At 38.5% G+C, this 13,058-nt stretch overlaps 1 protein-coding gene across 3 annotated transcripts; it reads left to right on the top strand.

Moving 5' to 3' along the window:
• The first annotated feature begins 6,828 nt into the window (after window positions 1–6,828).
• smim22 (small integral membrane protein 22) lies at window positions 6,829–11,738 on the top strand. Of its 3 annotated transcripts, none has more exons than XM_015359817.2 (4): window positions 6,829–6,974; window positions 9,079–9,245; window positions 10,156–10,226; window positions 10,583–11,738. In XM_015359817.2, the coding sequence occupies exons 2-4, from the start codon at window positions 9,110–9,112 to the stop codon at window positions 10,628–10,630; spliced, it is 255 nt and encodes an 84-aa protein (XP_015215303.1). In that variant the 5' UTR covers window positions 6,829–6,974; window positions 9,079–9,109; the 3' UTR covers window positions 10,631–11,738. The 3 variants fall into 3 exon arrangements, with proteins under 3 accessions (XP_015215303.1, XP_015215302.1, XP_006637043.2); XM_015359816.2 differs by having other exon boundaries at window positions 6,830–6,970; window positions 9,076–9,245; XM_006636980.3 differs by having other exon boundaries at window positions 6,831–6,970.
• The last annotated feature ends 1,320 nt before the right edge of the window (window positions 11,739–13,058 follow it).

The following is a 13,058-nucleotide window of genomic DNA, read 5'->3' as shown; positions in this document are numbered from 1 at the left end:
ACAAGAGACAGGAGTGCATTCACAAACATTGCAGAACGTAACAGGCACAGTGACAGCATTGCTGCCTCCCTGGGTCAATTGCTGGGTTGCTATCAACATGGAGTTAGCATGTTCTCCACGTCTTTGTGTGGGTTTCCTCTGGGTGCAATCTTGGGAAAAGGGCCATCTGAGTAAAAAAAAACAACTTTGCCATCATATATTCATAACCCCAAAACACAAGAAACAGATGCTGTCAACAGCTTTTGTATGATCATTCACCCTCTGCAATCTCCAGCCTCCAACGCACTTCATTTGTTCCTAGGTGATTTCAACCACTGCAGCTTAAGTAAGTCTTTAAACATTTCTACCAATCAGTCAGCTGCCCAGCTCGTCACAATCGAGCCCCGTGCGCTTTATTCCAGCCTTCAGGACAGCCCTGAGGTGGCCAAAGAGCAAGTGCAGCATGTCTGGTCTGGTAACAAGACAGCACCCTGCGTCTGCAGCGCTGCCCGGATTTCAAGTCTTCTCTGAATCTCGTGACAGTGTAGACAACCTGGCAGATATGGTTTGTAGAAACATGTCTTCTGTGAAGAAAGAGTGATTCCTATGAAAGCCGTTCAAGTTTATTCAAACAATAAGTCTTGGGCAAACAGGTCACTGAAGATGTGCTGAAGATGTCCTCCTGTGCTGCAAGTACATACTGTCGCTTCTCAACAGAGTAATGAGTCTCTTAAGAAGGAAATCAGATCTGAAGTTAGATCAACAAAAATAGAAGGCAAACTCAGCTCTAAGACCTGGAGAACTGCATGGAGTTAAATGAAAACTCTAGTGTGGAAGCAGGACAAAGGTCCTTTCTCCAACAACGTATACAGAAGATGCTGAATATACTGCAAATGGTTTTAACACTAAAAAAAGAGCTGGCTTATGAATAGTTTTTGCCTTACATTTGACAAGAATGACTACAGTGGAGAAATTAGGGAACTTAAAAAAGAGGCTCACCACCTCCACCAAGGTTGAATTCAATACACAGTGCATTTCAAACAATTCCAAGAAAACAAATTCAAGAAAAATCACGGGCCTGATGTATGTTATGTTGAGTGTTATTTGTTTTTTGTGGTTTTGTATTGTGATGGCAAAGACAAATGTCCACCCTTTTGGGTGGAATATAAATGTATATCTTATCTTATATTTTTCCTGTGTGCAGTTAGACAAGGCATGTTTGGCCTGACCTGTGTAACTTCTCGCCCCGGGACCGACTTCACCAGTGAGCTGTTAACACAGGCTGAGGTTCTCTTTGCTGCAGTTGTGGAATATCCTTATGTGGAATTCTAAAATCTATGTGAAATCTACCACAAAACACTCTGGGTGGTTTCTTGGTGAATCCACTCCCATGTGCCCTGTATGTTCTCCATGTTTCAGTCCTTTACATTGAAGTAACAGATGTGACTGCACAACAGATACCCTTGGTTTCATTTTGATACAGAGATCCTTAAACACCTTCTTCCTCAGGTGGCCAAAGGCTGCACTTGGGCATTTCAGTCGCTGCAGGAGTTCATTGTCAATACCAGCCTACTGTGGAAGATAAACCAGAGGCGTAGAAACCACTCTGCTTTCTTCAGACGCTCATCGTGAACCTGAGTTGATACTTCTACGCCATGGGCATTTGGAGCTTGCTGACGGAGAGTGTTGGTCTGCTCACATATTCTTAGAATCCTCAGTAAATATTTTGACAATTATCTGGAGATGCATTGCTTTTAAGGCAGTGCCATTAATGTCAAGACACATACTGCAGGATGGTCAGTAGTCAGGGTGGATTTCGTTTTGGACTGGAGCCAGTGGAGATTAACTACAGAGATCAGAAATGTCCATTTGGTGAATCAGCAGGCAGGCTGACTGTTATCTACTGCAGTATGGCATTCAGAAATTGTGAAAACACCACGAAACACCAATGTTTAACTCCAGTCCAAACGTCAAAGTTCTTTGCAATGGATCAGTTAGTGAGGATTACTGCAAGCGGGAGAAGTATGCCAAGAGGTTTTGAAGGACTTCTGTATTCAGAAAGACCTCCTGGTTTATCCTCCTCCTACTCCCCACCTCATGACTTTTGTTCGTTCTTTTCCCCAGGCTTGTGAATATACCATGGGTGACAGGGCCTTCCCCTGCTGCACTCCAAAGCTCTGAGGATATCAGAGAGTCACCTTCTCTCAGCCCTTTCAAATCCAGACTCTTCTGAAAGACTGTTCCTGGACTGGGGTCTGCGTCTCCTCCTTTGCATCTTCTGTCGCACTCAAAGCCCTTGTTTTTCTTGTCCTCTTCTATCACCTATCTTTGTTTTTCTTTTCTGACCGTAAAGCTCTTTGAGAGACAATTTTTTAGGAGCTATATGCAATAACGTTTATTATCCTCATCATTTTTGTTGTTGCTGCTTTTTTTGTTTGTTGTTGTTTTTGTTTCGGGCAAAAGTGTGTTGGTGATGATGTCGCCGTGCTCTGTGCGTTTGGTAAGGCACCTCCTTCCAAGACATCAAGTTGATGGCCTGTTGGTGATTCTCAATTAGGTGGTTTTTTCTGAAAATAAAGTACAATCTATAAGGTTTGTACAAATGAAAAGCATTAAATGTAACAATTAAGCCTGCCCACAATTAATACAAACTCAAGGTGAAGCCAGACGTAAACAGCCATGATACTGGTGACATAGACATGAAAATGTGGCTCTTTGTTCACTCTCCACTTCATTCATAAGAGAGAATCGAATGGGTTATTTTCCAAGGAACAGTTCAGTGGCGTTCTATAAATAAGAATATTTTATAAGCCCCCTTCTCCACTATGCTTTAGTAGGACATTAATCACAAAATGAAATCGACACAATCCAGAGTCTTGTTTCAAAAACAATCAAACACGTAATTTCCCTTTGCCTTAATCTATTTTGCCTTTTTATTTTGTAACAATTCTTCTTGGAATATTCCCTCTGCCTGGAGGAAAATCAGTGTGGAAAGCATGAGACACAACTTGATAGGAGATTTTTTTCTTTAAACTGACAAGGGTGTATCATGAATCTAAGATGACAATCTAAGGTGACAATCCCCTCAAACGCTTCCAGATTTGAAAACTTGACAAAAATAGAACCAGCATTGTGTAAATGCTGCTACATGCTTGCAAGGTTGTACGCTTTAGAGGGTTCGAATTATAAGGTCTTGTTGGAACTGAAACAGAAGAAACATCTTTAAATGGTTGAATGGTTTATTCTGGCCTTTTCCTAAAACCATTATGTTGGACAGTGCTGGGCTGCTGGGGTTCACTGTTTCTGTGAGTGTGTGTGCCCCTGGTGGATACTTCTTAGTGTGTGCTCTTTTAATAATTACACATTTTAATTTGGAGTGTAGTTGTGTGTGGAGTAAATACTCCAATTGTGTACTCTTTTTTGGTCTTTGGGTGCATTTGTTATTCTGGGAGATATAAAGAACCTGGTACAGTAGAAAAAGGCCACTTTACAATTTCTAGGTGCTCTGGTCTAGGTGCTCTACTTGAACTAGGTGCCATAGTCGGATACAAAGCAAGAAGATTGCTGCAATCTGGGGCCACTATATCTGTCACAGAGTTATAGTGGCTGCCAGGTTGCCTATCAAACATTTCTTCCCAGAATTTTAAACATTCACTATTAATATTTCACTGTTTTGAAAACTGTGATCCAAATGGCGCTGACACGGCAAACATAAAAGGTGGTGAATCAAAAAATCACAAAACCTTTGTCAGCCTCAGGCACAAGCAAAGAGTCTGCAGCCTTTCAGAAGGGCTGTGCCAAGAGTGAGCTCATTCCCCTGTTATTATGGACATTTCAAATACTTACATTTGATTTAAGCTGAGAAATTTGAGAAAACTGAGAAATTTCATATTAAAATAGATATAATATCTACAATTGAGAAATTGAATATTAAAATATAATAATATCTAAAATTAATAAATCAATACCCAACTCTTACAATTTTGTGTGACCTTTGCCCTTGCTTTCCCTTGCTGACATTTCAAGCAGCACACAAGGCCCTGAGTGTTCAGCTACTGGAGGAGCAAAGAACTGTGTGAAAATACCTGTTCACAGAGGTGTGTTTAGGCACGTGCTGAAAACATTCACAAATCGTGATCTTTTAAACATCAGTGATTTGGAATCTCTGTGTATTTTCCTCGCAGAGTTATTGACATCAGAAATATTGTTCCTCAACAATGAGCAGGCGTTCGAATGGTAAAGTGACAGTTTTGAAAATAAAATTGCAAATCTCCCTCAGCAAAATGCAGGACATTTGACATCTTTTGGTAGTTTCTTTAAGATGCTATTGAAGTTCCAAACAATGAAAATTAAACTTTGTATTTTAAAATCCTCAACACCCACCCACTGAAGCACTGAAAAATCCTTGTCGCTAGTATCAAAGCTATCTGATTTAATCAGAAAAGGAAACACCAGGCCAAAACGTTGGAAATACTGAAATCTGAGAAAATTCAACATTTTTTTTGTGCAGATTGAGGTAGTTTGGGTTTTAATCTTACAAAAACACATTGATTGCATCAAGTCCAAAATGCTTGCCAAAACCTTCCCATGGACATACGATACCTGACTTTACACTTGAAGTGTGAGAAATGTGATTGCAAGCTTTCCTGTGAAAACAACAGGCTAACCTTGCTAAAAATAATGTTGTGAATTAACCAAGTGAATATTTTTTCTTAGCTTTCTAAGAGCTTTCATTGGGTAAAATAAATCCATACACATCTACAGTATACTCCCCTCGACCAGTGTGCAGCCCCACCTGGATGATGCGACAGCAGCCATAATGCGCCAGTACTCTCCCCACATTGGGACACATAGAGACTGGAAACAGGGTTTCACTCATAGTTTACATAATGGTAACATGGAAACCATTCATGACTGAGCACTTGGATTAATAATTCTTACTGATGGAGTGAATTGCAAATATTATCCTCTAATTTCTCTACACTCTGGTGCCTCATCACCAGGAAATATAACTTTCCTTTGAAGTTTGGACTCTATTTTCAATTTCCTTAATTGCATGTACTGAAAGAAGCTGAAATGAATGGTATAAAGTAATTTCTATAATGCAGCTCAGACGTATCAGGACATGACTGGCCAGCTCCATATAAGGACTTTCAGCAGGTTTTAATTCCTCTTTCCTCTCCCTGTGATGTGTTGTCTTCCATGTCAATGCACCTGACAGCTTTCATCCTACCAATACATCATCTGGTCTCCTGGGTGCGCACTGACATTTCGCTAGTGATGCTGGGAAGAGAAAAACACACACGTAAACAAATGCTACTCAGTGTCTGATCATATTGTTCCTCCAAGCATGCAAGGTTATTTAAAAAATGCAACTGAAAATTCAAGCTGTAAAATAAATTGGGAACACGCTGTACCTTTTTTTGAGTTATCCTGTAAATGTGAAGATAATTCTGGAAAGCGACGATCAGTATTTCCTTACTGCTGTATTCAATTTTCATTGATTGGAAATTCAAAGCACAGCCAAATGATTTTTATAAGATCTACAAGATCATTAAAACACATTGCTCAATATCTAAAAAACAGCTTTCTGAATATATATGAATACCTACAATCCCTGCAGCGTTTCAAATACAAATCAGTATCCGTCTGAACACAATCTGAGTTTTTCTAGTAACACAGAGCTTTTTTCCCAGCTTGTTTGCTTATCGTTTTTATTCTGACACAGAATTATTAAATTGATTTGAGTTCCTGTCTTCTCTTAAATTCATTCCACTCATCACCGTGACCTTGATCCATCTTCATATCTGAATTTGTTTTCAGTTGTATGATTAAATATTTCATAGGTGCAAACTCCCCCACGACCCTGTACTGGATAAAACAGTTAGAAAATGGGTGGATGGATGAAATATTTTCTGCCTGGCACTTGTACTGCCTCAACCTTTTACTGTGAACTGATTATCCTTTTGTTTCTTGTCTTCTGTGTAACACGTAAGAAGGCGAGTTATCAGCACACAAAAAAAAGATGTTATCAACTGATTTACTGTATTATTATTATTTTTTAAATAATTGTTGTGGTTCTTATTTGCCTTGCATAGGGACAGTTCAGTACCTACATAGCTGTCTAAAAACAAATCTGTTTGATTTTGTTTTGTAATAAAAAGTAACATGTAATCCCCACCAGCTACTATTTGCTTTTGTACTAGTGGTGCTTTGTTAGACAACATTTTGAAAAGATACAGATTCCACGAATTTTCTTTGTTGACATTTGTCTCAAAGGAGACAGCCAGGAGCCTTCTGTTCCGTTTGAGTGGCATTCTTTCTCATTAGCTCCAGTTTTCTAATTCATGCCTTTATCTCTGTCACAAAGACTGGCGACCAACACATTTTCAGAGACAGAGAAACCTTGCAGATTTAAACAGTCTTTAACTGCTAATAATAATTCAACACCATAGAGTCTGGGGAAGAATACACACCACCAACATGCTTGAATTCAAAAGGCTATGCTTCTAAATTGCAGGCTGTCTGGGTTGCCGTTTCCCAGGTGCTCTTAATTCAGATTAATTATTTCAAATGGCCCCTTAGGTAGGGTTGCGTTTACCACGACCGTGTTTAAACTGAAATCCCAAAAGAAACAGACAGGTCATAAACGCAGTCAAAATGTATACATTAAACGTAAGACCACATTGTAAATATACAGTGTTTACATGCCAGATTTCGTATTTGATATCTTGAGTGCCAATACATCATGCATTGGCATTTAAACCTGCTGTACACTGCTTGCGTCTGCAGTCTACGAGCAGTAACGCACACCTGCGCACCCGCAGTCCACACCCATGTGCTGTCTGTCAGGAAATGGACTCCAACAATAGCTCCTGTTTCACCTCTTTCAATATGCAAATTCTTGCCGAGGTATATCAGGTGATAACCCGGAAAACCAACTAATAAAAAAGGAAGATATTTTTCGGCAATACTAAGAGGTACTCCAGGGGTAGGTGAATAGATTTATTTTTATAAACCCAAAACACAGGGAATGAACGATATTACTGTACATACTGTTAAGATACTTTTTTCTTTGGCGAAGGAAATGAGAAATCCTGGCCTACGGTAGGCTGTATGTATTGCCGTCAGGTGTTATCATCGGAGAAACAAAATTGCTCCGTCCATTTTAGACATCGCTGCTTTTGCAATTTTACGATAGATCTGCGCTTTGTATATTTGGAGAGAAATTTGGATTTAGGTAGCAGGGAGATTAAATATCAAACTTTGACAACTGTAAAACAAATTATGTAGTATACTCAGCCTTTTGATTGTGTTGCTTAAATGTTTGAGGATTGTCAAAAACACTGATTTTTGTTACTTCCCTAAATTAACAGTAGTAAGAACTACACGAATAACACAATACACATCTTAAAAAGCATGCCTTAGAGGAGACCACATGCATTCTTTTCAGACAGATTTTATAGGAAATACTGTACATGTTTCAAAGCTAACGAAGCTAATATGTGTAACTAAGCTAATACTTGGATTTCAATCTAACACTTTAATTTAGATCAACGTTCTTTTCCATTATAAGTATATAAAGTATGTAGAACTTTATATTTCAAGCTTTTATCTGTACTTATGACGCTAGCAGGCAAATATAAATCAACTTAATATCAAAATGGAGCATTTCTCTTCGTGTAAAGCTGTCTGAAAACTGCACCTCTCCATTCATTGTGTCAACTTTTTAAGTGCAGATGTTCATTTATGTTAACCTAGTCCACAGGGTCAGAGCAGGCTGGAGTAACTGGCAAACACACAGGGCACGAGACCACTACACCCTAAACAGGAGGCCTGTCCACTGCAGGGAGCACTCGCACACTCACACACACACACAGGCGGAGAATTACAGGTGCCAGGTAACCTGGCTCACGTGTCTGTAGAAGATGGAGGAATCTGCTTCACACAGTGACAACCCATGTCCGCGTGGGGAAACACGCAGACTCCCAGCAAAAGGCATCTCATTGTAGAATTACAGCAATACTGATCACCACACTGCTCATGAAATAAGTGAGTTGCTCTTGTTATAAATAATAACATTTAATAACACACCACATTCATCTGTACATTCTGTGGCGGAAAAACAGAAGGTACCACATATACGGAACAGTGACCAAACCAGATGATAATATGATAGCCACTGTATTCATGAATTGTTTGCCTCTTCTGTGTAGGTGAGAAGATTGGGCGAAGTGCCTATTGATAGTACTATTAGATGGATTATTTACTGCATTAGTAGTCCTGGTCAGGAACATATTACAGATACAATGTGTTTTCTTATCTCATACGCTCTTCAGTTACTCACTGTCGGCTCTAATGTATCATAATTATGTTAATCCTTTTCCTGCTGGATCCTTTTAGCACAATACAGTTATTTGTTCTTTTTATTTTAGGAGCGAAACCTCTAGCACACAGGCCTTGACAAGAGAAAAATGTATTTGGGTAGCAAATAATATAGTCAGAATACTGTATATTTAGAGAAAAGAAAAACTGGAATTGATTATATGATAATTTAGATTATACTGCCTGCTATGTAAAATTGACACTGAGCAGCTGTTAAGTTCATTTTAAACTCTTAACATCTTAACTCCTCACAATATTATTCTTAGTTTCAAGGTATGATTACTTATGTGTGTGATTTAACTTAAAATCTTCTAGAAACCCAGTGATCACGCCCATGGTAGACTAAAGTGTTTTCTCCAAACTGTAAAACGTTTAAAGCATACATACATATGGACACCAAATACATTCAGTACCTGAGACAAAATTTCTTCCTCAGAGTTGATTTTTTATTTTCTTCCTAGCAAGTAATCAGTGTTGTACAAAAGCAGTACCTTAAAAATGTCTTGTGATAAACATTGATACAAAATAAAATATTATGTTCATTAATATTTTTAAAAACTGAATTTAAAAAATGTGTATGCATTATTTTATAATTTCACAGAATGGGCCATCGTAAGAGGGGGGTGCATACTTTTGCAAGGCACTTTAGGCACAAATCACACACATTCTTTGATTCTAACAGAAACGTACGTTTTGTTCCTTTCCTTCAAGCAGCCCTCCTCCTGTCTGTTTCACGAGCCTGGGTATGACAATGCAGCAGAACAGCATCCAAACTGAGCTACAAAACCAGTTTAATGATGCTGTCAGCAGACTGCAGTCAAAACAGATGTTTCAGTCAGACTGGGACATTGCTTCCTTTGCTATTTTTTTCATCTTTATAGGTAAGTGAAGGTGTCTGGTATTTAAAGAGTGCAACATACTGTATCTGTAGTGTCTTTGACATTCTAGGGGATAAACCTATCATATAGGAAGTGAAGCACAGGATTTGGCAAAAGAACATTTCTGATCTAGCCATGTTGCACCTCTAGAAGCCCAGCAAACTATAGACGCTGACTTGTTACACCAACTAATTTAAAGTGAACAAAGTTAGACTCCATTTGTGAATTGTCACCAAGATGTACAGTAATATTTGGACTTTAAATACAGTAATTGGTATAGGTGCTGGTGTAGTAGCCTACACTGACAAACAAGAGACATGGCAAATTTTTGAAAACAGACAAAAATATGCTTAAGAGATGTGACACCTACAGTAACTAACTGAGGCTTTCGTTTGACTAAATCCCACCCACAAAGATCATCTTGATGCACACCAATGAATTTCCTAGTTAGGTTTATAGGTGTTTTCCAGTACTAAGCAGAAACAGGATTTAGTTGTAATACAAGTAAAGAACAGCACTGTTGAGGTTCACCCAGTGAAGACAATATCGGTCACTATCGGAAGACCATCCCAATATTTAAAAAGTTACTTGTGAGCTTGTGCCCTTGGGATCACTGGTAACTACAGCCTGCTGCTTCACCTGCAAGTACATGGGATTGAAATAAGTGAGGCTGGCTTTCAAAGTTAGGGACAACTGTTGTAACTCCATTGAGCTCATTCATGATCTACGAGTCTTATTTGTTTAGGTTTCCCAAACATGATGAGATTTGTTGATTTTATTGGGGTTTTTACTGTGAAATATCATGTCATGCCAGCAAAATACAGAAAACCAGTCCGGTTAATGTAGTTTAAGCACATAATGTTCTTGAGTTTCATTTATATAAAATATATGTGTGTACTGTTTTATGTTCAAGGCACAGTCCTACTGCTTTTGACCCTGGTTCTCATTCGCTGTTGCTGCTGCTGCTGCTGTGACTCGGAGAAGGTAAGACCGGCTGTTCAGTTCCAACAGTGAAGTGTTTCGGTATTTTGGCACTATAATTAGGTAACAGGTAACTGAGAAAGTCTCCGCGTGGATTCGTTAGAGCTGTGTTAAGGCTGGGAATGGGCTCTGAATGGAAGATTTATGCTGAATAGAAAGGCTTACATTCTCTTGGTATTTTGTGAAAATATGCTTCAGAAACATATATTATCAAAATAAATATTTACACTTTCAATAACAGAATGCATGAGCATTACATTGCATTACTGTGATAGAACATAGGAATTATGTATTGTAAATGAGGAATACATGTTGTAATGACAGATGTAACTTTTTTTAACATTTTCTCCTATACACAGCCCCCCAGGACCAAAGTGGGTGTGGACAATTATGCACTGGAGCCGTAGAAACAGGGACAGTCGCTTGTGTTCATCTGCTGAAACCTGTCATGGAATCAGGCAGGAAAATGTGCAAATTCCAATATTCCTTCTTACAACATCCACCATGGATGGAAAATAAAACCCAAACTGCGTGAAGGCTTCTAGGACAAATGATTTAACAACTGTTTAAAAATGCTTTAGGGTAACATCAGAAATCTTTCCCAGTAAAGAATGTGGTTATGAATTATACTCTATGAACTATATTTTCCACTTATTACATAAAAATGTTTACTTACATGATTCATATAGATTGTGTTTTTTTAGAAAATTGATTAAAATATGATTAAATTGACAACGATGAAGCTTAGCCGTTGTGTTTTCCCAGACAGCCCCTAAAAATTCCTTTGCTGGGTAGTTTTTGCATTAATACATTGAATACTCTTATCATCTCAGTAGTCACAAACATCTTAAAAATGAGGTGTCTGGAGAGTGTGTACCAGACAAGACTTAACAATGTGCCATGTGCAAATATCTCATTGTGAAACAGCACTGCAGAATTCTCATTAAAAATGTTTGATGTAAAGCTGTTTTTTGACATTTTCCAAAGGTTGTTTACAAAGTTGATAAGCTTTTTCAGGTGCCCAAATAAATGCATTTAAAATCCTTAATTAATGCAACCAAATTGAACGAGGTTTAAAACCTTTCTAAGGCTATGTATCTCTACAGATCAAATTACACAGTGAAGACAAACTTGATCTGCAATAGTTATAGTATCTGTGTTGCAGAAAACAAATACTAACACCATGGCCAGTACATCACCACAATAAAGCTACAGGGTACAGACATGTAAACAAAAGTCACCTTGAGTATAAGAAAATATATAAGCACTACTGTAGGCACTGCATATTGAGATAATTTGACAAGTGTTCTTGTACAGCAAAGCAATGCTGTATTACCCCGTTAAATATATAATAACTTAATATGAAGAATAGGTCATTTTCACTTGTCCTGTATGAAAACTTTAATGCACAAAAATGTAATTAACCGTTTTTACATTTTCAGCTTCACTTTTTTTATTTTGTGATTGTCTCACTACATGTATATATAATCAAGCAATAAAATATTAACTTTTTAATTTTTGTTGTGAATAGTAATTTTATCCAAGGTATTTATGCATCATCCAAGCCAGCTTTACTTATGTCGAGTCCAAGTCACATGTCTGAAATGTGCTTCAGGTCCTTGGTCACCTTCTGTTGGCGAAAGGACGGTTCTTGCAGGAACACAGCCTTAATCTGAAGCAAGTGTGTCTCAGTGTGGTCTGGAGCCTGGGGTGCTGGCTGTTAGGAGTGTGTTCTCCCTCTGTTTGCATGGATTTCCTCCCGCAATCCAAAGATACACTGGTAGGTTAATTGACTCCTGGGGAAACTGACCTTGTTGTCCTGTGATGGACTGGCGTCCTGTCCAGGGTGTGCCCTGCCTTGCGCCTGTTGCTTGCTGGGATAGGCTCCAGCTGCCCTGTGACACTGAATTGGAAGAGGAGGTTAGAGAATGGAAGGAAACCGAGAGCAGGAGTGATCTCCCATGAGGACTGGGAGTGTCTTGCTCACATTTTAGACCTGATCTTCTGCTGGGACAGAAGTGCTTCCCCAGTTTACTGTACATCCTGTAATTTACTCATCCTAGAACATGTTCCTCCCGTCACTCCTAAATCCCTTTTTAAAGACAGGATAAAGAAACAGAAAAAGATGACTAGGCTTTTTTCCCCCAGTCTTTATCAAGTTTCATTAGGAGACTGTCAGATCTGTAAATGTCAGGAGGGGTTGGCAGATAACATTTCGCTGTCCCCCGATTACGGCTTTTATCTGAAATAAATTGTATGTTTTGTACTTTCAAATATCTGTCCAAATGAGCAAAAAAACTGTACCTACCTCTTTTTTAGAATGTAAGATCACGTATGACTGGAGATCCTATATTTGAAGAATCACTGTTTTTTGCACAATGCTACACTGAAGAAATAAGACAAACAGCACACATCTTCCTCATTACCACATTAACCCATCACACACATTGTGCTTAATGGCCTTTAGAAACAATAGCATTGCACCTAGATGTATACAGACGAAAGAAAGGGTTTTTTACGTGACACATAATGTAGGTCACTGGGTAGAGGACCTACTTACAAACTGTGCCCTTCTTACTATAATTATAGTATAATAAAACTGAAACATCACCACTATTCAGATTTAGATTTTCTTAATTTGCATTACATTTAGAGTTGAAAACAAATGAACAAAACCTCCATTTCAGACATTGTATTGACAAGAATAGCACAATACTGCCATCAACAGCTGAATCACTGCCTGCTAACCAAGAGTTTAATGCTAGCTTTACAGTTCTGGGAATGATAACCAGGTTTTTCTGTTCTTACAAGAGATATTTGGATATTGCCACCCTC

This window comes from Lepisosteus oculatus, chromosome 19, assembly GCF_040954835.1.
Source record: "Lepisosteus oculatus isolate fLepOcu1 chromosome 19, fLepOcu1.hap2, whole genome shotgun sequence".
Taxonomy (NCBI): Eukaryota; Metazoa; Chordata; class Actinopteri; order Semionotiformes; family Lepisosteidae; genus Lepisosteus; species Lepisosteus oculatus.
This window is presented reverse-complemented; position numbering and strand designations above follow the sequence as displayed.